Genomic DNA, 23,541 nt, shown 5'->3' with positions numbered 1-23,541 from the left:
GCACGCCTATGGTACCCGACTTCACCCAAGAGAACCGGGCCCAGTATACAGAACTCCGCATGTGTCTGGAGACCATGTTGGTGGATGTATTGGATGAACGCCACAAATACGCCATCCTACTGCAGCACTTAAAGGTGCCCCGCGCACAAAATATAGCGCTCGCCTACGCGACTTCCACCACCCCATACACAGCAGCGCTGGTAGCATTGGACCAGAGGTATGGGCGCATATGGGATTACGTGATCCAGGAGATCCGACACATCGACCGCTTACCCCCAGCAATAGACAATCGAGCACTGGACGACCTGTTCATCAGAGTGCAGTCCCTGGTAGGGATGTTGGGAGCGCAAAGAGAGAAGGGGAAGTATGAACTTTACGCCAACTCAAATGTGGAAAGGATCCTGGAGAAGCTGCCGCCCGCTCGTCAGGAGCGCTTTAGGCGGCAGAGGGACCACAGAGACCCGAATGGCCCCGAACCGAACCTCCTCGATCTAGCAGACTTCCTGGCGAGAGAAGTCAGCAGCCTACGGCTAGATACATTCGGACGGAGCACCCCTGGCTCCAGAGAAGGAACCAGACGACTAAATGATGGAAGAAGATCGGTGACTGTGATGCACCAATCGGAGTCAGTACCGAGCAGCAGGAGCCACAGTACCCCCTCCAGAACGGAGAAGTGGAAGATAGTGTGCCCCTACTGTGAGAAAGAACACTGGCTAGCGCAATGTGACTCCTTCCCCAAGCTGAACGCGGAGGAAGCAGGTCAATGGATAAAGTCCAACAAGCGCTGTTTTCGCTGTGCGCGCTCACACATGGCAGCCGAATGCCGCTTAAAGAAAAGGTGCACCAAGTGCGATGGAGCCCATCTGGACATACTTCACGACAGTAACAGACGGCGCCCTTCACCTGCACCATCCAGCCGCAAAGCGAGCGTCATGTACATCGATCCCGCCAGCAGCAGTGGAGCCCGAGTACTCCTAAAAGTAGTGCGTGTGACACTAAGCTACCAGAATAAAGTCCTGGACACTTACGCCGTCCTCGATGACGGGTCAGAGAAGACCCTGCTGCTCGCCTCCGCTGCGGCCCAGCTAGGGCTGCGGGGAAGCGAAACCCAAATGACAATTCGGACAATAAGACGAGATTTGAAGACGATAAAGGGCGAGAATGTATCATTCTCTATCGCAGCAAGCGGCCAGCCTGAGCGACGGTACCAGATTGCAGACGCTTTCACCAGCCAAGAAATAGGACTGTCGCGGTACACATACCCCGTCGCCAAGCTGATGGAGAAATATGCACATCTGCGCAAGTTACCGATCCCGCTCATAGACAATGCTATGCCGACCCTGTTGATAGGCTCCGACCATGCAGACCTCATTGTCCCAATAGACCGGGTTCATACCGGACCCCGAGGCTGTCCTGCAGCAGTCGAGACCCGTTTGGGATGGACTCTCCAAGGCCCGCTCGCCAAATCTCTCAACCGAAGTACAGCCACTAGATGTCTCCACTCCCGAGTCACAGAGGGAGAAACCGCACTCCTGCAACACGTAGAGCGGCTATGGAGCTTGGAACAAATGCCCTTTAAGAATGGAAAGAAAGACATTCGCTCTAAAGATGACATTTACGCCATTCACCTCCTCGAGACAGGGACCAAGAGAGTCCCGGTCAACGGCGTGTTGAGATACGCCACGCCACTCCTGCGGCGAGAAGGAATGCCTACTTTCCACGCCAAGACAGACGCCATAGAACGGTACCTGCTGAACACGGAGCGGCGCTTAGCCAAGAACCCCGCCCAAGAGAGTGTATACCGCGCTGAGATTGAGAAGCTCATCACAGCGGGACACGTCACAAAGATGGACATTAAAGAGGCTGACCAGACCACTGAATCGTGGTACGTGCCCCACCACAAGGTCCATCACAACGGTAAAGACCGCATAGTATTTAACTGCAGCTACCAGATCGGATCCCAAAATCTGAATAAAGAGTTACTGCCCGGTCCCACACTCGGCCCCTCCCTACTCGGCGTTCTACTCCGCTTCCGCCAGGAAAAGGTGGCCATCAGCGGGGACATTAAAGGAATGTTCCTGCAGGTGAGATTAGTAGAGGCGGACAAACCCCTGTTACGGTTCCTATGGAGAGAGAAGCCAGGAGATGAGCACCCAGCCATCTACCAATGGGAAGTCCTCCCCTTCGGAACGACGTGCAGCCCCTGCTGTGCGACATTTGCACTACAGAAACATGTAGCAGAGGACCCAGCAGCGGACGAAGAGGTCCGACACAGCGTAAAGAACAGCTTCTACGTAGACAACTGTCTACAAAGCCTTTCAACCCAGGAAGAAGCCGAGGCTCTCCTGATTAAACTCCGCGCCTCATTGATCAAAGGCGGCTTTGATCTCAGGCAGTGGGCCAGCAGCGATCCGCAAGTACTGCGCAGCCTCTCCTCCGAGGACAAGGCAGCCAGCAGCGAGACCTGGATGGCTACAATCCCGGGAGAAGCCCAGGAGATGACCCTGGGATTGGTGTGGCGATTCAAAACAGATTCGCTTCACTACAGACACAAGCCCCTGACTACGGAGCAGGGAAGGCCGGCGGCGGCGCCGACCACCAGACGGAGTGTGTACACAACACTCGCCCGACAATATGACCCGCTAGGATGTATTCTACCGTACACCACCAGGGCACAAATGATTGTACGAGCATTGTGGGACAAGGACCAGGGCTGGGACGACCCCATTCCCGCACTTCTTGCATCCACCTGGAGAGAGTGGGAGATGGAGCTCCACTCACTCCCAGGCGTTAATATGCGCCGAAGCTACTTCCCACCCACGGTGAGGCCAGAGACATGTAAAATGGACTTACACGTCTTCAGTGACGCCTCAGAGGTCGCATACGGATCAGTAGCCTACTTGCGGGCCCAAGACCAAGGGGGAGAGATCTACACAGCATTTGTCCTCGCCCGCTCGAGAATAGCCCCACGCAAGCAACAATCTATCCCACGTCTAGAGCTCTGCGCAGCCCTAGCCGGAGCGCACCTAGCCACGCTCATCCAACGTGAGCTCACCATACCGGTGTCTAGAACAATCCTGTGGTCAGATTCCACGACGGTACTCGCCTGGATCAAATCGGACTCATGCAAGTACAAAGTCTTCGTGGGAGTCAGAGTCACCGAGATTCAAGACTTAACCGAAGAGTTAACCGGAGAAACAGAGTGGCGCTACGTTGATACAAAACAGAACCCAGCTGACGTCATCACCCGGGGGATGCCCCTGGATGACCTCACCCGTCGCAATGTCTACAGTGACGGCCCCGCATTCCTAAGACTCCCGGAAGGACAGTGGCCCATGCCTATCCCGAGGGAAGCAAGTCCAGAGGAGGTGGAAATTAAGAAGTCTGTGTTCTGTGGATTGAGCACCGTAGCCTCCACCGACCCTAACATAAACGATTGCACGTCCATAGAGAGTGCACAACAAAGAACATTCCTGCGGTACCACCCGGAGTGCAAGTCCCCCGCTGATATGTCAGCAGCTAACTACGAGGAAGCAGAATTGCTTCTACTGCAGCGAGCCCAGAGAGACTCGTTCCCCGATGAATTGGCCTGTCTACAGGGAGGAAAGCCCGTCCCATCCGACAGCAGATTAATTCACCTGGCCCCCGAGAGCGACGCTCATACCCTCATCAGAGTGGGTGGTCGCCTACGCAGAGCCCCCAACACACTCCTGATGGGGCGGCTAGATCCCACATTACCCCAGACAATGTACCGGCCTGAAGAAGCGAACGGCCGACGAATGTGGAGGTACAGCCAAGTATTAGCCGACAAGTTTTGGAACAGTTTCCTACTGCACTACCTACCGTCTCTACAGACCCGCCAGAAGTGGGTAAAGGAGAGAGACAATTTGACAGAAGGAACAGTCGTCATGATTATTGATCAATCACTGCCCAGAGCTATGTGGCCGGCCGGCCGCGTAAGCAAAGTGATCACCGGTGCCGACGGCAAGGTCCGAGCAGCTGAAGTGCTCGTCCAGGGTCGCACTTACACCCGTCCCGTGGCAAGGCTCATAGAACTGCCTCGACTCCCAGACACAATCGATGATGACCATGACCCTACAACCCTATGACTTTGTGAAGTTGACTGACCCCTACAGCAAACCCTTATGTGTAAATGGACAACGCGATTAATCTGTCTCCGTTTAACTGATTAGGTCTGGGACCTATTCAGGGGGTGGCTGTTGTGAAGGGCCAGATTAAACCGAATATATATATTTATTTATATATATATATTTAATTGTATTTGTATATTCTCTAATATTCCCTGATATCCCTTGTATATTCCTTGTACAATATGCATTGAATATCCATTCTAGCCTACTGAACATCCCATAATAGTCTCCATTCTACTATTGGTCGAGACCTTGGTGCCAGGCTGCCATACCCCTCAGACCCAGTTCAAACGTACCGCTCGACATGTACGAACAAGTCCTAGTTCCGCGTAGGAATTTGGCTACCGCACCACTAATGGGACTATTTGTTCATAGTGCGTATATATACTGCGCTACTAAAGTAGGACTTTCTTTTCAGTCCAGTTTCTTACCCTCCAATAGAGTCACAGACGTAAAGCCTCCCCGCGATGCCACGTGTGGGAGTAAGGCCAAGTTCGGCCTACCATCGGTATTGAGACATCGTGTATATTAATATTTGAATAGTCATATTTGGCACTATATCGTCGAGTTGGACGTAGTCTATTAAGCTAATAATAGTCTGTTAATATATAGTGCTTCGTGCGGTGAGAATACTACCGTAGTCAGTGCCCCATCGTTTCGGGCAGAGAACTGGCTGCTTACCCAGGGTGGTTGACCCTATGTGAAGCTGCACCCGAGGAGCCCCAGAGCCGACGAGCGAGTGGACCTGTATACCGGATTATTCTACCGACGACAGCCCGCCTTCCCAGGCACGGATTATGCTTTGGATACTTTGATTATTCTATGGATAAAGACCCCCGACACTACCGTGTGTTGGAACCCCCCCCCCTGGAGAGGACGCAAGGTGAGGAGACGCTCTGCAAGACGAGGTCTCTCCACGTCTCTCCCCCGTGGACCGGAGAGAGCCGGCCCACAAAGAGTCCACCTGCTTTCATCTGTGGTCCAAGGATCGCCGGCGCATTGAACGGCACTACAGTGGGTTCACCTGGGATACCCTTGGCCGGACGAGGCAGCTGGATTCTACCCCCCCCCCCCCTCCTACTCCTGTCGGCTTACAAGCGACCGGATTAACCCCCTCTAGTGTATCCAGCCTATAATCATTAAAGTATCATTGCTGTTATTCCTTAACTATTCCAGGTCGTATATTTACCACCTGCGCCTTCAGAGATTGGACATTATCTATTGATATACCGACGAATACTCCTTGCCATAAAAGTGCATACTATTTCAATTCATAAATGTAATTAAGTGATTAAGTGCTTATTCTACACACCATCGCTGTGTAGGAAATAAAGACCTGTTTCTAATTCGTACATTTGTGTTGGATCCGTTTCATCTACGTGAGAGTGTTCATGATAATATATTTATGCCGTGTACTGGGTGGCCGAATATTAAGTACAAAGGTAGTGGTAGTAAGTATCATATCTAGTAATACAGTCAGGGAATTGTACCCCTCAGTTACAGCCAGCATGCGCCCCTTCCGCCGGGGCGGCTGTGTTCAGCTGTCCCCTCTGGCGCCTGTCTCGTCCGCAGTCTCCAGGCTCGGGTTAACAGCCTGTTGCCTGGTTTTTCCCCGGTGCGCTGCCTGCTTCCGTTGGTTAACCTTTTTTGTGTGCTTACGGCCATGCTGACTGCCTGTTCTGCAGGGTCAGTGTGCCAGGCGGTGTACTATTGGGGGGACAGGGCCCGCTCGGCTGAGGGGCCTTTGTCCGAATACGCTGGCGATGTGGGGGGTGGGGCCACTAAGTGCCCACCTGGTGGGGTCTTGATGCTGGCATCATGGACTTCTCCGGGCCCCCGTTCCAGGGGGTCCAGTCCCTTTGGTGGGTCTGGGCCTTCCTTCGCGCTCCGCTGCTACGGCCTTGCCACGGGGTTGTGTTTGCCCTTGACCCCGTGTTTCTGGGGGCAGTAACGAGGTTGTTCCCTCCGTTCGTTCCCGGGTGTCATGCGGGTTGTGCGTGTGTGTAGTCGTGGGGTCAGGCCACGGTCTGCTCACCCTGTGCGTTGAGTTGCTTGAGTGCCTCTTCGCACGGTCGGGTCCGTCGCCCTCCCGGGAAACCTCTAATAGGGGGGGTGCCCTCCATTAGGGGGGGTCGGGGGGGCTCGGCCCTCCCTGTTGTGATGGTTGTGGGGGGCTTTCAGCGGGGTGTATTTGTCGGCCGGTGGCTCCGCTCGGCCTCCCTTTGTGCTAGAGTGATGCCGAGCGGATCCACTATGAAACAGAACGATAGGTTATGACTATAACCAAGTTCTGTCAATAGTGGTGACGCTCGGCATCCGACGCCGCTGCAGCCCTTGATCTCACCTTGTGGTGAAAGCTTGGGAAGGAGGAGAGCAGGTGACCACACACCTGCTTATGAAGGTAAGCTAACGAGGGGTGTGGTCAGACGAATACTGGGATTAAAGGTACATTGTGGGATTTTATTCAGTGCGTGTGCACATGCGGGGATAGTGCTAGAGTGATGCCGAGCGTCACCACTATTGACAGAACTTGGTTATAGTCATAACCTATCGTTATTAGTTCAAATTTTTTAAAATGCGTTTCTCTAATATCTTTATATTTTTCACATTTGGTGAGGAAGTGCAACTCAGTTTCAGGCTCACTGAGGATGCAATGACAGCATAGCCTTTGCTCTGCAGGGAGCCAGGTTTTCCTGTGCCTCCCCTTTTCAACAGCGAGGCTGTGCTCATTCAGTCTGTATTTTGTCAAGGTTCTTTTTAGTTGTTGATCAGTCACCAAGTAATCTGCTATGGTGTACTGTCGATTTAGAGCCAGATAGCACTGCATTTTGCTCTGTGCTTTTGTTTGTGTTTTCCAATAGGTGATGTAGTTTTGTTTTAGCTGTGTAGTAATTTGATTTATTCTGATTGGTGATGTGTTCTGTTCCTGAGGTGTGTTAAGAGAGCAGGTTTGTGGACTCAGGACCAGCTGGGTAAGGGGGTTCCTGATGCTCCTCAGCTCTTGGCACTGCAGGGCTTGATAATGGTACGAGAGGGGGTCACTTCGTTTTAGGTGTGTCCAAAAGTTAATTGCTCTTTTTTGTATTTTTAGTATTAGTGGGTAACGGCCTAATTCTGCCCTGCATGCATTGTTTGTAGTTTTCCTCTGGACATGTAGGATAATCTTACAGAACTCTGCATGCAGGGTCTCAATGGGGTGTTTGTCCCATTGGGTAAAGTCTTGTTTTGTAAGTGGACCCCACACCTCACTGCCATAGAGTGCAATTGGTTCAATAACACATTCAATTAATTTTAACCAGATTCGAATTGGTATTTCTGTTTGTATATTTCTTTTTATGGCGTAGAAAGCCCGGCGTGCTTTCCCTCTCAGCTCATTGACTGCTTCCTTAAGATGTCCAGTTGAACTTAGTTTTAGGCCTAAATAGGTGTAATGTGTGCAGTACTCTACATGTTTTGTACCAATTGAGAACTTTGGTAGGACGTCCTGAGATCTGGATCTTTTTTGGAATATCATTATTTTGGTCTTTTTGGGGTTTACTGCCAGGGCCCAGGTCTGACAGTAATGCTCTAGCAGGTCCAGGCTCTGCTGTAGGCCGTCTGCTGTGGGGGACAACACAACCAGGTCATCTGCATCTCTCTCTGTCTCTCTCTCTGTTTCTCTCACTTTCTCTCTTTCTTTCTCTCTCCCTCCCCCCGTCCTCTCTCTCACTCTCTCTATCTCTCTCCCTCCTCCCTTTCTCTCTCTCTCTCCTATCTATGTCCCTCTGTCTCTCTCTCCCCATCCCCTGAGCTCCCTCTCTCTATTTTTCTCTATTATGTCTCATGCTCAGAACAATCCATTGTTATGTCTCACCCATAGAGACCCACACCCACACACACACACACACACACACACACACACACACACACACACACACACACACACACACACACACACACACACACACACACACACACACACACACACACACACACACACACACACACACACACACACACACACACACACACACACACAGGACATCCTGCACTACCATGTGTCATCCTGGCAGATGGCCTCACTGAACCTGACAGAGGTGGTAGTTACATTCCAGAGAGAGAGATAGAGAGAGAGAGAGAGAGAGAGAGAGAGTGAGAGAGAGAGTGAGAGAGAGAGAGAGAGATAGAGAGAGAGAGATAGAGAGATAGAGAGAGAGAGAGAGAGAGAGAGAGAGAGAGAGAGAGAGAGAGAGAGAGAGAGAGAGAGAGAGAGAGAGAGAGAGACACTGACGGAGAGTCTGGCTGGCTGGTGAAAGAGAGAGTGTGTGTGTGTAGGGATGGGAATCGAGAATCGGAATCGATTGAGAACCGGTTCCTAATGGTCCGATTCCTGGAATCGCATGCCTCTGTGACTATCGATTCCTCTTATCGATGCCATGTTTTTCCGACAGTTGCGCATTTAAAAACAATAACGTTAGCGCCATGCATGCAGCCATAGCAGACTATTTGTATCGATAAAATCGTATCAATTCCCATCCCTATGTGTGTTTGTGTGTGTGTGTGTGTGTGTGTGTGTGTGTGTGTGTGTGTGTGTGTGTGTGTGTGTGTGTGTGTGTGTGTGTGTGTGTGTGTGCGTGTGCGTGCGTGTGTGCATGGATGTCTGTGTGTAACATAACGGTTGCCAAGCTTTCCCTAATGGGTGCCACCTGTGATTTGCATTAAGCCAGCTGGAAAGACATGCTACAGATGTGTAGACATTTTAGTGTGTGTGTGTGTGTGCGTTCTTTGACTCGGTTTCTTCCTTCCGTCCTCAGTATATTTTGAAATGGTCTCAAAGAAATAATCAATATCGTGATGTAATTTCCTGATAATAAAACATGTGCACGTAGTATATTATTTCCTCACACAGTAATAATGTCATAGTATTATAGCTTTTTAGATCTAATCCTTATTTAACCTCTCCTGATTCCACAACCTTTCCCAAACAATATATTCAAAAAGAACAAAAGACCAGTACACACATCTATTTCATGATGCAGGTGCGTATTGTAGGAGAGGGACTAGTGAATCAACCAAACCCATTTTTACAAATTTTTATCCAAACATTATAGTTCCAACATAATCAATTTGTTCTGCTTTCGTCATTCAGCACTGTTGAAATCACATGATCAGGAATTCCTGTTAGGAGAGGGCGATGATGACAGAGGATTCTTTTAAGGGACCCCAAGGAAGAAATGTCCAAACCTATGGGCAATGGGCCTCATTCAACAGTACTCTCTTATTATTTTTCTTATATTCTTGCTTACCTGTCTGTTAAGAGAACAATAAGAAAAGCCACTGCCACATTCATCAAGCCGTTCTTAACGTCGAAATCTGTGCTTACCCAGGAGATTTGCATGATGAATCCCACTCATTCTTAAACTCAAAAGCGCGTTCGCTCTAAATTCATTTGTATACAGACATGCCCACCATCTCCTTATAAGGCGAATGAGGCGGGTGTAAAACAGCCGAGTTTCGCCATCTGATCCCTGTCTGATATATTCAACAGGAAGCGCTTTGCGATCTCAAAATGACACAGACACACACACGACTCACGACTTGCGACTCAGTGCATGTGTGTGTGTTCCTGTGGGTCGCTCATCGCATGTGTGTGTGTGTTAATCTGATGACAAATAAAGATTATACTTGTACTTATATGTATACGTGCTGTATAGTGCGAAATAAATCATTGCAGCAAAGTAGGCTTTGTCAATACTGAACGACTGGCTGCGCGCTTGTCAAGAACCAATCGCGGCGCGCAGTATACTGATATATATATGCCACTGATCCATATGCTCTCTCCTTTCAGAGATCTCTCTCTGAAATGTCCGTGGAGAGATGTCATCTCTCTCTGAAATGTCCGTGGCTAAAACTCAGAGTTCGCTCAGAACTTTAAGTGTGGAGCAGAGTTTTGATTGATTGATTGAACATTTTATTAACAGATTGCAGAATTGGTACAATACAGTACAGTTCAATACACAAAATTTGAATTTTTTTTTATCTACTTTTTCTCCCCATTTTCTCCCTTCCCCAATTTCGTATTGTCCAATTCTACCCTCCCCTGTCTCGAACGCTGTTGGCCATGCCTCCCACAAGCCGGCTGCAATGTGGACGAAGCCTTGCATCACGTGTCCCCTCCGATACTCGAAGAGGCAGCCGTCGCATCTTTTTACCTGCACAGCGCGATCTCTCAGCGGCGAGGGCCTGCGTGGGAGGGACACGCCGCCCCCGTCGCTTCCTGATTCTACTGCGCAGACGCACCAACCGACCTGTAGGAGTTGCTGTCCACAACGTCCAATCCCCACCCACCAGCTTCCCACCCCTAATACTGCCAATTGTATTAGTATGAACGACCAGCCAAGCTGGTAGCAACGCAGAGAGCTGGGCTCGAACCCAGCATCTCCTGCGTTGGTGGCGAGCGCCTTGCCCACTGCGCCACCTAGCCGCCCAATACACACAATTGTTAAGGGGATGCAGACCAGAGAAAGACTTTCGTCTTGTTTACATCAGGGTCCCCCATGTTCAATTCATCATAACATATATGACATACACGACATACAGATAGACAGTACTGCTACATCTTCATCTATACAGAGAAGAGAAGAGAGGAGAGGAGAGGTTGTAAATATGTGTTCTATGCGTACGGCCTGGGCAGCCAGCATCTAACTGTTCTAACAGCAATATATAATCCATTTCAGAAGCAGAACGCATGCAATAAGTTATAATAATAATAATAATTATTGAAAAGTTCTGCATGGGTTTATAAAGTCGCATTTGGGGGTACTGTATTTGGGGGCAATTGACCAATGGTTTGCTTTCAACCCACGAACTCCTTCCTCTCTCACCATTTTATATATGTTTTTTTATTTTATCTACTAAAACTGTATTGTATTATATTGTTTGTTTTGTAAAGTGTCTTTGAGAATTAGGAAAAGCGCTTGTATTATTATTATGAATGGTAGGCTTTTTTTTAAATGTTTCTCATCTGGGTAAGAATTCCTTATTTCGGTAAGAGTGCTCTCGACCACTCTTATAATTTGTTCTTGCCTGAGAAAAAAGCAACAATAAGAAAACTTTGCTGAATCCCAGGTAAGAACAAAGTAAGAGGAAATGCTAGTTAAGAACGAAATCTGTTCTTATATCACTTCATGCATGAGGCCCAATGTTCCCTCAAATATTTTTTCGGTTTGAGCAAACACTCAAACCTCCTGAGCAGACATCAGCAACTACTGAGCAACATACGTCACCTTCCGATTAACCGGTTAGTTGATAAGCGGCGGTTTGTAAAAAAATCTGAGAATCTTAATTTACCTCAATATCTAACATAAAAATCTATACATTTAGCTGATACACAGAAATAATACAAAAAGGCATATTATATTCCTTAATCAAATATTTATTTGACCATTGATTGACGATACAGAGCAACGTCCTCCCTCCCTCTTCTCTCTCTCCCTCCCTCTCTCCCTTTAAACCGCTCACCTTCCCCACATTCCTCCTTTCTCTGTTATTCAGATACACATCAGAAAAAAAGTCACTTGTTTCCAGACTCCTCTGGTCTGGTCTTAGCTCTTATTTAGTCCTTTCTGTTAGTCTGTGTGCACACTGCACATAAGAACACCTGCACATCAGAACACTGCACATCAGAAAAGAGTCACTTGTTTACTCCTCTGTTCCTCAAAAAATAAATAAAATAATCCAAAGGCAGCTCTTCTCCTCTGGTCTGGTCTTAGGCTCTTAGCTCTTAGTCCTTTCTGTTAGTCTGTGTGCACACTGCACATCAGAAAATAGTCACTTGTTTACTCTCTGCTCCTCAAAAAAAATTTAAGAATAAATAAAGTTATCCAAAGTCAGCAGAAGCCACTTCTCCTCTGGTCTGGTCTGCTTCTTCTGGGAAACAGAGTAGAATAGAATAGAGTAATTAGTCATTAATCTTCTAACGTCAGATTTTTGCCAAGTTCAAAACACACATGTTTGTGTTACTGTTAATACTGTAGTCTTGAAACTGTCTTGGTCTAGAAAATACAAACATGACTAAACAACATTATGTTAATATTAGCAGTTCTACAACTGATAAAAACAAGCTCTTAATGATTCAGATGATAATTCCTAATGAGTGACAGACAGTATAACACGCACATATCTGATCAGGAACTAATATGTTACCTTATTTTCCCCCTCTGTCCTTCTCAGTTCTCCAGTGGTTGTACACCTTGTCCAGGCTGATGGTGGTGGCACCGTCTGTGTCTGCTTGCAGCCTTGACTTGATTCGCATCAACTCGTCTAGATGTTCCACTTGAAGACGATTTATTGATGTTGTTTTGATACGATTCATCAAGCTAAACCCTCTTTCACAGTCTGCACTGGACGCTTGAAAATTAAATGGAGGCTGACTAGTCGTCATTATTGTTTTACTGTCTCGCACTCGCCGTCCACTACGGCTGCTGCGGATTCAGGAAGCGGCAAACGTTTAGGCAAATCACAGACGCCGATACTAAAACGTCTCTCTGTGGTGCCACGCAATAGGTTGGATCGTATCGAAGAGCTAGCCAATTAGAGCGAGCGCTATGTTGGGGGCCCCAGAACGTGTGAATTATCATGAATATGTGCATCGAAACAATCTTTTTTTACACAAACGTTTCTGTGCGTGACAGATTGGCGTTTGGCCATGTGCGCGGGAGCGTTTGGCCATGTGCGCGCGCGCACGGGCGCACCTTAGAGGGAACATTGCCTATTGGTAACATCCAGGAACACGACCGGACTGAAAGAACAGTCCCGGTTGGGACCTTCCAGCGTCTGTTCCTGCTCCTCTCGTTTCTCTCCCTCTCCTCGAGGACCCCCCGCAGGCCCCCACAGACAGTGGGCGGAGCCAGGCGATTTTCAACGGGGTAGCCAGGATGGGACCAGTGGTCATTGTTGGGTGGCACAGAAAACACTATTATAAGAACATAACAATGTGTCTAATGTGTATAAAAAAGCGGCTATTTTAGGCACCTGTGACACAAACTGAAATACAAATCAAGTGTATGTGTGGAAGAGTTGGTATACCTGGAGGTCCACTAGGGCCAGTGGTCAGTGGGGTTGGTATACCTGGAGGTCCACTAGGGCCAGTGGTCAGTGGGGTTGGTATACCTGGAGGTCCACTAGGGCCAGTGGTCAGTGGGGTTGGTATACCTGGAGGTCCACTAGGGCCAGTGGTCAGTGGGGTTGGTATACCTGGAGGTCCTCTAGGGCCAGTGGTCAGTGGGGTTGGTATACCTGGAGGTCCTCTAGGGCCAGTGGTCAGTGGGGTTGGTATACCTGGTCCTCTAGGGCCAGTGGTCAGTGGGGTTGGTATACCTGGTCCTCTAGGGCCAGTGGTCAGTGGGGTTGGTATACCTGGAGGTCCACTAGGGCCAGTGGTCAGTGGGGTTGGTATACCTGGTCCTCTAGGGCCAGTGGTCAGTGGGGTTGGTATACCTGGTCCTCTAGGGCCAGTGGTCAGTGGGGTTGGTATACCTGGTCCTCTAGGGCCAGTGGTCAGTGGGGTTGGTATACCTGGAGGTCCTCTAGGGCCAGTGGTCAGTGGGGTTGGTATACCTGGAGGTCCTCTAGGGCCAGTGGTCAGTGGGGTTGGTATACCTGGAGGTCCTCTAGGGCCAGTGGTCAGTGGGGTTGGTATACCTGGAGGTCCTCTAGGGCCAGTGGTCAGTGGGGTTGGTATACCTGGTCCTCTAGGGCCAGTGGTCAGTGGGGTTGGTATACCTGGAGGTCCTCTAGGGCCAGTGGTCAGTGGGGTTGGTATACCTGGAGGTCCACTAGGGCCAGTGGTCAGTGGGGTTGGTATACCTGGAGGTCCTCTAGGGCCAGTGGTCAGTGGGGTTGGTATACCTGGAGGTCCTCTAGGGCCAGTGGTCAGTGGGGTTGGTATACCTGGTCCTCTAGGGCCAGTGGTCAGTGGGGTTGGTATACCTGGTCCTCTAGGGCCAGTGGTCAGTGGGGTTGGTATACCTGGAGGTCCTCTAGGGCCAGTGGTCAGTGGGGTTGGTATACCTGGAGGTCCACTAGGGCCAGTGGTCAGTGGGGTTGGTATACCTGGTCCTCTAGGGCCAGTGGTCAGTGGGGTTGGTATACCTGGAGGTCCTCTAGGGCCAGTGGTCAGTGGGGTTGGTATACCTGGTCCTCTAGGGCCAGTGGTCAGTGGGGTTGGTATACCTGGAGGTCCTCTAGGGCCAGTGGTCAGTGGGGTTGGTATACCTGGAGGTCCTCTAGGGCCAGTGGTCAGTGGGGTTGGTATACCTGGAGGTCCACTAGGGCCAGTGGTCAGTGGGGTTGGTATACCTGGAGGTCCACTAGGGCCAGTGGTCAGTGGGGTTGGTATACCTGGAGGTCCACTAGGGCCAGTGGTCAGTGGGGTTGGTATACCTGGAGGTCCACTAGGGCCAGTGGTCAGTGGGGTTGGTATACCTGGAGGTCCACTAGGGCCAGTGGTCAGTGGGGTTGGTATACCTGGAGGTCCACTAGGGCCAGTGGTCAGTGGGGTTGGTATACCTGGAGGTCCACTAGGGCCAGTGGTCAGTGGGGTTGGTATACCTGGTCCTCTAGGGCCAGTGGTCAGTGGGGTTGGTATACCTGGTCCTCTAGGGCCAGTGGTCAGTGGGGTTGGTATACCTGGAGGTCCACTAGGGCCAGTGGTCAGTGGGGTTGGTATACCTGGAGGTCCACTAGGGCCAGTGGTCAGTGGGGTTGGTATACCTCACTCTCTGAGGCTGTCCGGTGTGTTTGTTGCGGAAACACAAATCGGTGTTAGACTTTAAGGTGCTGAAACCAAGAGGTCTATATAATGCATAGATAGTATGCATGATGTATAGATAGAACAGAGTCGATCTTCTTGTTCTCTCTCTCTCTCTCTCTCTCTCTCTCTCTCTCTCTCTCTCTCTCTCTCTCTCTCTCTCTCTCTCTCTCTCTCTCTTGTGCACTTCATACACTCTCTAGATTCTACTTTCCTACCAGACCATAGAGCGTTTCTGTGCGCGACAGATTGGCGTTTGGCCATGTGCGCACGCGCACGGGCGCACCTTAGAGGGAACATTGCCTATGGGTAACATCCAGGAACACGACCACCCTGTGTTCTACAAACTGTCTCATCAGTCACCACCCTGTGTTCTACCAGCTGTCTCATCAGTCATCACTCTGTGTTCTACCAACTGTCTCATCATCACTCTGTGTTCTACCAGCTGTCTCATCAGTCATCATCACTCTGTGTTCTACCAACTGTCTCATCAGTCATCATCACTCTGTGTTCTACCAACTGTCTCATCAGTCATCATCACTCTGTGTTCTACCAGCTGTCTCATCAGTCATCATCACCCTGTGTTCTACCAGCTGTCTCATCAGTCATCACCCTGTGTTCTACCAACTGTCTCATCATCACTCTGTGTTCTACCAGCTGTCTCATCAGTCATCATCACTCTGTGTTCTACCAGTTGTCTCATCAGTCATCACTCTGTGTTCTACCAACTGTCTCATCATCACTCTGTGTTCTACCAGCTGTCTCATCAGTCATCACCCTGTGTTCTACCAACTGTCTCATCATCACTCTGTGTTCTACCAGCTGTCTCATCAGTCATCATCACTCTGTGTTCTACCAGCTGTCTCATCAGTCATCACCCTGTGTACTACCAACTGTCTCATCATCACTCTGTGTTCTACCAGCTGTCTCATCAGTCATCATCACTCTGTGTTCTACCAGCTGTCTCATCAGTCATCATCACTCTGTGTTCTACCAACTGTCTCATCATCACTCTGTGTTCTACCAGCTGTCTCATCAGTCATCATCACTCTGTGTTCTACCAGTTGTCTCATCAGTCATCACTCTGTGTTCTACCAACTGTCTCATCATCACTCTGTGTTCTACCAGCTGTCTCATCAGTCATCACCCTGTGTTCTACCAACTGTCTCATCATCACTCTGTGTTCTACCAGCTGTCTCATCAGTCATCATCACTCTGTGTTCTACCAGCTGTCTCATCAGTCATCACCCTGTGTACTACCAACTGTCTCATCATCACTCTGTGTTCTACCAGCTGTCTCATCAGTCATCATCACTCTGTGTTCTACCAGCTGTCTCATCAGTCATCATCACTCTGTGTTCTACCAACTGTCTCATCATCACTCTGTGTTCTACCAGCTGTCTCATCAGTCATCATCACTCTGTGTTCTACCAGCTGTCTCATCAGTCATCATCACTCTGTGTTCTACCAGCTGTCTCATCAGTCATCATCACTCTGTGTTCTACCAACTGTCTCATCATCACTCTGTGTTCTACCAGCTGTCTCATCAGTCATCACCCTGTGTTCTACCAACTGTCTCATCATCACTCTGTGTTCTACCAGCTGTCTCATCAGTCATCATCACTCTGTGTTCTACCAGCTGTCTCATCAGTCATCACCCTGTGTACTACCAGCTGTCTCATCATCACTCTGTGTTCTACCAGCTGTCTCATCAGTCATCATCACTCTGTGTTCTACCAGCTGTCTCATCAGTCATCATCACTCTGTGTTCTACCAGCTGTCTCATCAGTCATCATCACTCTGTGTTCTACCAACTGTCTCATCATCACTCTGTGTTCTACCAGCTGTCTCATCAGTCATCATCACTCTGTGTTCTACCAGCTGTCTCATCAGTCATCATCACTCTGTGTTCTACCAACTGTCTCATCATCACTCTGTGTTCTACCAACTGTCTCATCAGTCATCACTCTGTGTTCTACCAACTGTCTCATCAGTCATCACTCTGTGTTCTACCAACTGTCTCATCAGTCATCATCACTCTGTGTTCTACCAACTGTCTCATCAGTCATCATCACTCTGTGTTCTACCAACTGTCTCATCAGTCATCATCACTCTGTGTTCTACCAACTGTCTCATCAGTCATCACTCTGTGTTCTACCAGCTGTCTCATCAGTCATCACTCTGTGTTCTACCAACTGTCTCATCAGTCATCACTCTGTGTTCTACCAACTGTCTCATCAGTCATCACTCTGTGTTCTACCAACTGTCTCATCATCACTCTGTGTTCTACCAACTGTCTCATCATCACTCTGTGTTCTACCAACTGTCTCATCAGTCATCATCACTCTGTGTTCTACCAACTGTCTCATCATCACTCTGTGTTCTACCAACTGTCTCATCAGTCATCACTCTGTGTTCTACCAGCTGTCTCATCATCACTCTGTGTTCTACCAGCTGTCTCATCATCACTCTGTGTCCTACCAGCTGTCTCATCAGTCATCATCACTCTGTGTTCTACCAACTGTCTCATCAGTCATCACCACCCTGTGTTCTACCAACTGTCTCATCAGTCATCACCACCCTGTGTTCTACCAACTGTCTCATCAGTCATCACTCTGTGTTCTACCAACTGTCTCATCATCACTCTGTGTTCTACCAACTGTCTCATCATCACTCTGTGTTCTACCAACTGTCTCATCAGTCATCACTCTGTGTACTACCAACTGTCTCATCAGTCATCATCACTCTGTGTTCTACCAACTGTCTCATCAGTCATCACTCTGTGTTCTACCAACTGTCTCATCAGTCATCACTCTGTGTTCTACCAACTGTCTCATCAGTCATCATCACTCTGTGTTCTACCAACTGTCTCATCAGTCATCACTCTGTGTTCTACCAACTGTCTCATCAGTCATCACTCTGTGTTCTACCAACTGTCTCATCAGTCATCACTCTGTGTACTCATGTCTGTTCCCCCAGTCAGTCAGTGCTTGTTTGTTACTTAATAATAATACATTTCATTTATATAGCACACTTTAAACTTGATGAGATCTCAAGGTGCTTCACAGCTAAACATAAAAAAGGTTTAACACATAAAAACATTGAAATTAATACAATAAAAAACATACAAATAAAAAGGTTTAAAACATAAAAACATTCAAATGAATAAAATAAACACAAAACATAAAAACATAGGAGCAGTAAAAATAATAAAATAAAACAGGCCCTAGTGGAAGGCAGAGTGAAATAAATGGGTTTTAAGGCTGGCCTTGAAGGCAGCAAGGGAGTCTGAGGCCTTGGTGGATCCTGGCAGATGATTCCACAGGCGCGGCCCCAGTGCGTAAAAAGCACGGTGCCCCATGGTTGACAGCCTGGTGTGTGGGATGGCGAGGAGGTTTTGGCTGCCAGACCTGAGTGACCTGGATGCAGGTTGAGGGGAGAGGAGGTCCTGGAGGTAGGTCGGGCCAAAGTGATTTATGGCCTTGAACCTTGAAGTTAATCCGCTGGTTTATTGGCTGCCAGTGAAGGGAGTGGAGGACTCTGTTGGGTTTTCCCGGGTTTTGCTGAGGACACTGTTCTGAACATACTGTAACCTCTGGATGGTTTTGGAGGGAAGGCCTGCCAGAAAGAGAGTTACAGTAGTCGAAGCGGGAACTGACAAAGGCATGGACACATTTTTCGGCGTCAGACTGGGAGAGTGAGGGTCTGAGTTTGGAGATGTTCCTCGGGTGGTAGAAGGAGGTTTGACAGACCCAGGCTGGTGACAAGTGAGGAGAGGGGGATGGAGTGATTGTCAATGGTGATATGGGTGATACCGGCCTGTTTGGTTTGCTGGGGGCTAGTGTTGTCAAAAATATCGAAGTATCGATACATATCGATACTGAATATTTAAAACGGCTTCGATACTCATTTCCCGAAGTACTGATACTTTCTGCAGTATCGGTACCAGCTGGCGAGTGTTCTACCGCAAGTTGTTGATGCGCTGTTCAGAGCGCTCAGCGCGCTTGCCCCCCCGGCTCCTCCGAGTCCAGCCCTCCCCCTCACAGAGAGCCGTCTTCAATTAGTAAACAAACATTTTAGCTGAAGATGGTAAATGCAGAGCCTCCGCAACTTGTGCTTGTGGATAAAGAAAACAGCAGAAGTGCTGTTTGGAGGTACTTCGGGTTTCAAGTAAACAACGAAGGACAAGCTACAAATGCCCCAATGCTATTTGCAAGCGGTGTTAGAGCAGTGCCAGCGCCGATCTCCATAAAGAAATGAAAGAGGTTCGTGACAGCTGCTCTTTCAACGTCACTGTGACTGAAGCATTAAACCATTAACTCTAGTTTAATACATGATACGTTGTCTACTGATGGCGCATAATATCAACAGCTGATTCGTTGTAACGTTACAGCTACCAGCTAACGTTAGCTACTGCTAGCTCCGTTAGCTTAGCTGGCTACTTTTATAATTACTGCATGGAAACGGAGTAACGTTAACGTTTAAACGTTATGTCGAGGTCATACAATACTACAGTCGACATAAGGTTAACGTTACCCCGTTTCCAATAAGTGTTTAAATAGTAGCAATCTTGTTGAAAATGTAACGTTACTAAAATTCTCCGAGCATAGCCTCTCTCTCTCTCTACTGCTAGCCGTTAGCTCCGTTAGCTTAGCTGGCCACTTTTATAACTACTGCATGGAAACGGAGTAACGTTAACGTTTAAACGTTATGTCGAGGTCATACAATACTACAGTCGACATAAGGTTAACGTTACCCCGTTTCCATCAAGTGTTTAAATAGCAGCAATCTTGTTGAAAATGTAACGTTACTAAAATTCTCCGAGCATAGCCTCTCTCTCTCTCTACTGCTAGCCGTTAGCTCCGTTAGCTTAGCTGGCCACTTTTATAACTACTGCATGGAAACGGAGTAACGTTAACGTTTAAACGTTATGTCGAGGTCATACAATACTACAGTCGACATAAGGTTAACGTTACCCTGTTTCCATCAAGTGTTTAAATAGCAACAATCTTGAATCGAAACTGTTACTAACTAATACAAACAGTTCAGTTTGTCAGGTACATGCAACACAGATTACAGTGTTTACATCTGTCTGCTTGAGAAAATACCATGTTCTGCATTTGCAATAAAAATGATTGAAGTGAGATGAACAGTTATTTTTAAATGTGTGATCTAAAGATAAACAAAGGGTTTTAAAATTGTTATATTTATCTTCTCTTATAGTACCAGAGAGAAGCAAAATTTGAAGCTAAATTTGTTTAAAAAAAAATAAAAATTATATCGAAATAATATCGAAGTATTGATACTTTGCAAGGTATCGTATCGAAGTCGAAATTCCAGTATCGTGACAACACTACTGGGGGCCGATGAGGATGGCTACTTGTCATAGCTAGCCACTTACCCTAGTGTGGTCTGTCTGTGAGCATATCTTGTCAGCCTTTACCACAATGTCTGTTCACCTGCCTCCCTGCTACCTGGGTATTAAATATACTCATCATCTGCCTCCTGTCTACTGCCTGCACTTGGTGTCCACATCCCTGCCTGGTCATTGCAGGAATAGTGAGAGAGAGACGAGAGAAGAGAGAGAGAGAGAGAGAGAGAGAGAGAGAGAGAGAGAGAGAGAGAAGGAAGAGAGATGTGGATACGTACTTTGATTTAGAGGCAATGGGCCTCATGCATGAACAATCTCTGAAATTACTCTTATTTTTTTTTTTTTTTTAAACTTACGTTTTTATTTTCATTTTTTCAACAACATACATAGAAAAAGTGTGGCATGGGTCCTTCGGTCCATTCTACATTTGCATTATTTATTTACATTTTTATTCATTTCCTTGTATCCTTTTCAAACCTCTGTGATGTCGTTACTTCCCCTCCTGTATTCTTCCCATTTTCCCCATTTCCATTCAAACTTTTCTTCTTGCAGCCTCAGCAGATGTGTGATTATCTCCATTTCCTGTATCCCCTCTACCAACTCTATCCATTGATCCTTTGTCTGCACTTCTACCTTGTACCACAATTTAGTTAGAGCTTTCTTGGCTGCCACTATCAATAACTTAATCAAGTATTTGTCTTCCCCTTGGATTCCTTCTTGTGACAGATTCCCCAAATACAACACTTGGCCTCCCTGGGGTATTTCGTATCCTATTATTTCATTTATTATCCCTCCTATCTCTTCCCAGTAGTGCCTTATCTTCTGACATCCCCAGAATATGTGTGTATGGTTCGCCCCTTCCTGTCCACACTCCCTCCAACATGTTTTCTTTGCTGGTGTGTAGTTGCCCTGTATTTCTGGTGTTATAAAGTATCTAATTATATTTTTCCACCCAAACTCCCTCCATATCCTTGATCCTGTGGTTGTTTGTTGTGTCTTACATGTGTCATACCATTCCTCCTCTGTTATCTCTATTTCCAACTCTCTTTCCCACTTTTCTTTTACAAACAATGTTGTATTTCCCTTACTGTGTCAGGATCCTAGGCCCGGTCATGGTTGGACGGGTCAGGATGGTAACTTTGAGCAGTGCTCTCCACCTGACAGTGGGCAGTACCCTCCACCTAACTTTGGGCAATGCCCTACATCTGACATTGGCCCTCGGCCTGATATTGGCGCCCTACCACCCTCTAGTGGTCACAAACAATTGGTGCACGCTACAATGACAAATATCTTGACCACTGTATTAACAATAATTAATTGTGTAATCAATGTGGTGTCCTGGTGTGTGCTGTCATTGTCTTTCCCTTCCCTGGTGTGATGTCATGCACTGTGTTGGGTTGTTAGGAGTTGCCTTTGTGTTTAGTTGTGTTTATTTGTTCTTTGCTTATTGTCTAGGGGTTGTTTGTGATTCTGTGTTGGCCAGGTGTTCTTAATTGTTAATTAGTTGGGGTATATAGGGTTCTGTCTGTCCTCCCTTCTGTGTGGCGACATTCCTCCAGTTACCCCCTGTTCCTCCACGTCGTGTCGCACCGTTCTCCCTCTAGTAAGTCTTAGTGTTTGTTGTTTTGTATTGTGAAGTTTGTTATTTAGTTTCTGTATTTTCCCTGTATTGCACTGGATTCTACAGTAAACACCCTTCTTCAAGCTTCACTCCTCGCCTCTGCCTCCTCCATTCTTTCCCTTTCTGTATTATTGCATTCTACCTAACCCCATCGTGACAGAATGTCGCCACCAATAATGAATACAGCAGAAAGGGCAAGCGATACCATTCGGGTCGTCCTGAGCCTGATGGCCGGTGAGACTGACATGAAGCATTACTCACCGGCCAAGTGGGGGTTCCTGCTCCGGGAGATCGACCAGGTCGCCATGGAGAATCCGACACTGGAGCCAGCGATGTGGGAGATGGCTGAACATGTTGCTGGCCTCATGGAGAAGCACAAGTCGGAGGCTAGGGTAGCTAGCCTGCCGACTGTTCTCAGGCTTACGGTCAGCCTAGATCCTCCCACAGCCGCTGAGGCTGCTCGGATGTCCATCGCCGATCTGTCGTCTACAGCCAACATAGCTCCGACCGTTAGCTTCGTGCCAATAGCTAACCGGTCGTCTCCAGTTAGCACAGCTCCGCCTGTTAGCTCCGCCACTATAGATGGCCAGACGTCCCCAGTTGGTACAGCTCTACCCGTTAGCTCCGCTCATACAGCTAACCAGACGTCCACAGCTAACATAGCTCCGCCGGTTAGCCTTGTGTCAAGGGCTAACCAGCCACTCCCAGCTAACCTAGCTCCGCCCGTTAGCTTCGTGTCAATAGCTAACCGGCCGTTTCCAGCTAGCACAGTCTCCACTGCCAGACTAGGCTCCAGGTTCAGGGTGAGCCTAGTATCTGAGACAGACCAGATGTCTCCAGCTAGCACAGTCTCCACTGCCAGACTAGGCTCCAGGTTCAGGGTGAGCCTAGTACCGGAGATGGACCAGATGTCCCAAGCTAGCCAGGCACTCCCAGCTAACCTAGCTCCGCCCGTTAGCTTCGTGTCAATAGCTAACCAGCCACTCCCAGCTAACCTAGCTCCGCCCGTTAGCTTCGTGTCAATAGCTAACCAGCCACTCCCAGCTAACCTAGCTCCGCCCGTTAGCTTCGTGTCAATAGCTAACCAGCCACTCCCAGCTAACCTAGCTCCGCCCGTTAGCTTCGTGTCAATAGCTAACCAGCCACTCCCAGCTAACCTAGCTCCGCCTGTTAGCCCCGCTACAGTAGCTAACCAGACGCCCACTGCCACCCTAGGCTCCAGGTTCAGGGTGAGCCTGGTAGCTGAGACGGACCAGATGTCCCAAGCTAGTCAGGTCTCTGCAGCTAGCAGGCCTAGGAGGGCTATTAGGACAGGAGCTGCTAGGCTCTCCCCGACTGTTAGCTTAGCCTCGGCAGCTAGCCAGGCATTCTCAGCTAGCACAGTTCCCACAGTGAGTCCAGGGCCCACAGTTAGCCTAGCCCCCGAGGCTAGTATGGCTAGTAAGGCCTCCACAGCTGGTCCAGCTTCCACGCCCAGTCCAGCCTCTGCTCTGGGTCCTGGCTCCTCATCCCCGGATCCTACACCACGCCTCGCCGCCGAGACCGATCCGGTCTCCACGCCATGCCCGGCCCCTACACCTGGTCCGGCTGCCGTGCCGGCTCCCGGCTC

General features: G+C 48.5%; 2 protein-coding genes across 2 annotated transcripts in view; one reads left to right on the top strand and one right to left on the bottom strand.

The window, feature by feature from the left end:
* The window catches only part of veph1 (ventricular zone expressed PH domain-containing 1), a gene marked incomplete at its 5' end in the record, with an annotated part of 371,113 nt that overhangs the window by 88,531 nt on the left and 259,041 nt on the right, over positions 1 to 23,541 (top strand).
* The window catches only part of LOC311239509 (pentraxin-related protein PTX3-like), a gene marked incomplete at its 5' end in the record, with an annotated part of 40,615 nt that overhangs the window by 3,846 nt on the left and 13,228 nt on the right, over positions 1 to 23,541 (bottom strand). The window contains 1 exon segment of the mRNA XM_084327819.1: positions 18,578 to 18,697. Coding sequence (XP_084183945.1) covers positions 18,578 to 18,697 — 120 coding nt within the window.

Source organism: Notolepis coatsorum (genome assembly GCF_963971535.1).
Source record: "Notolepis coatsorum genome assembly, chromosome: 1".
Taxonomy (NCBI): domain Eukaryota; kingdom Metazoa; phylum Chordata; class Actinopteri; order Aulopiformes; family Paralepididae; genus Notolepis; species Notolepis coatsorum.
This window is presented reverse-complemented; position numbering and strand designations above follow the sequence as displayed.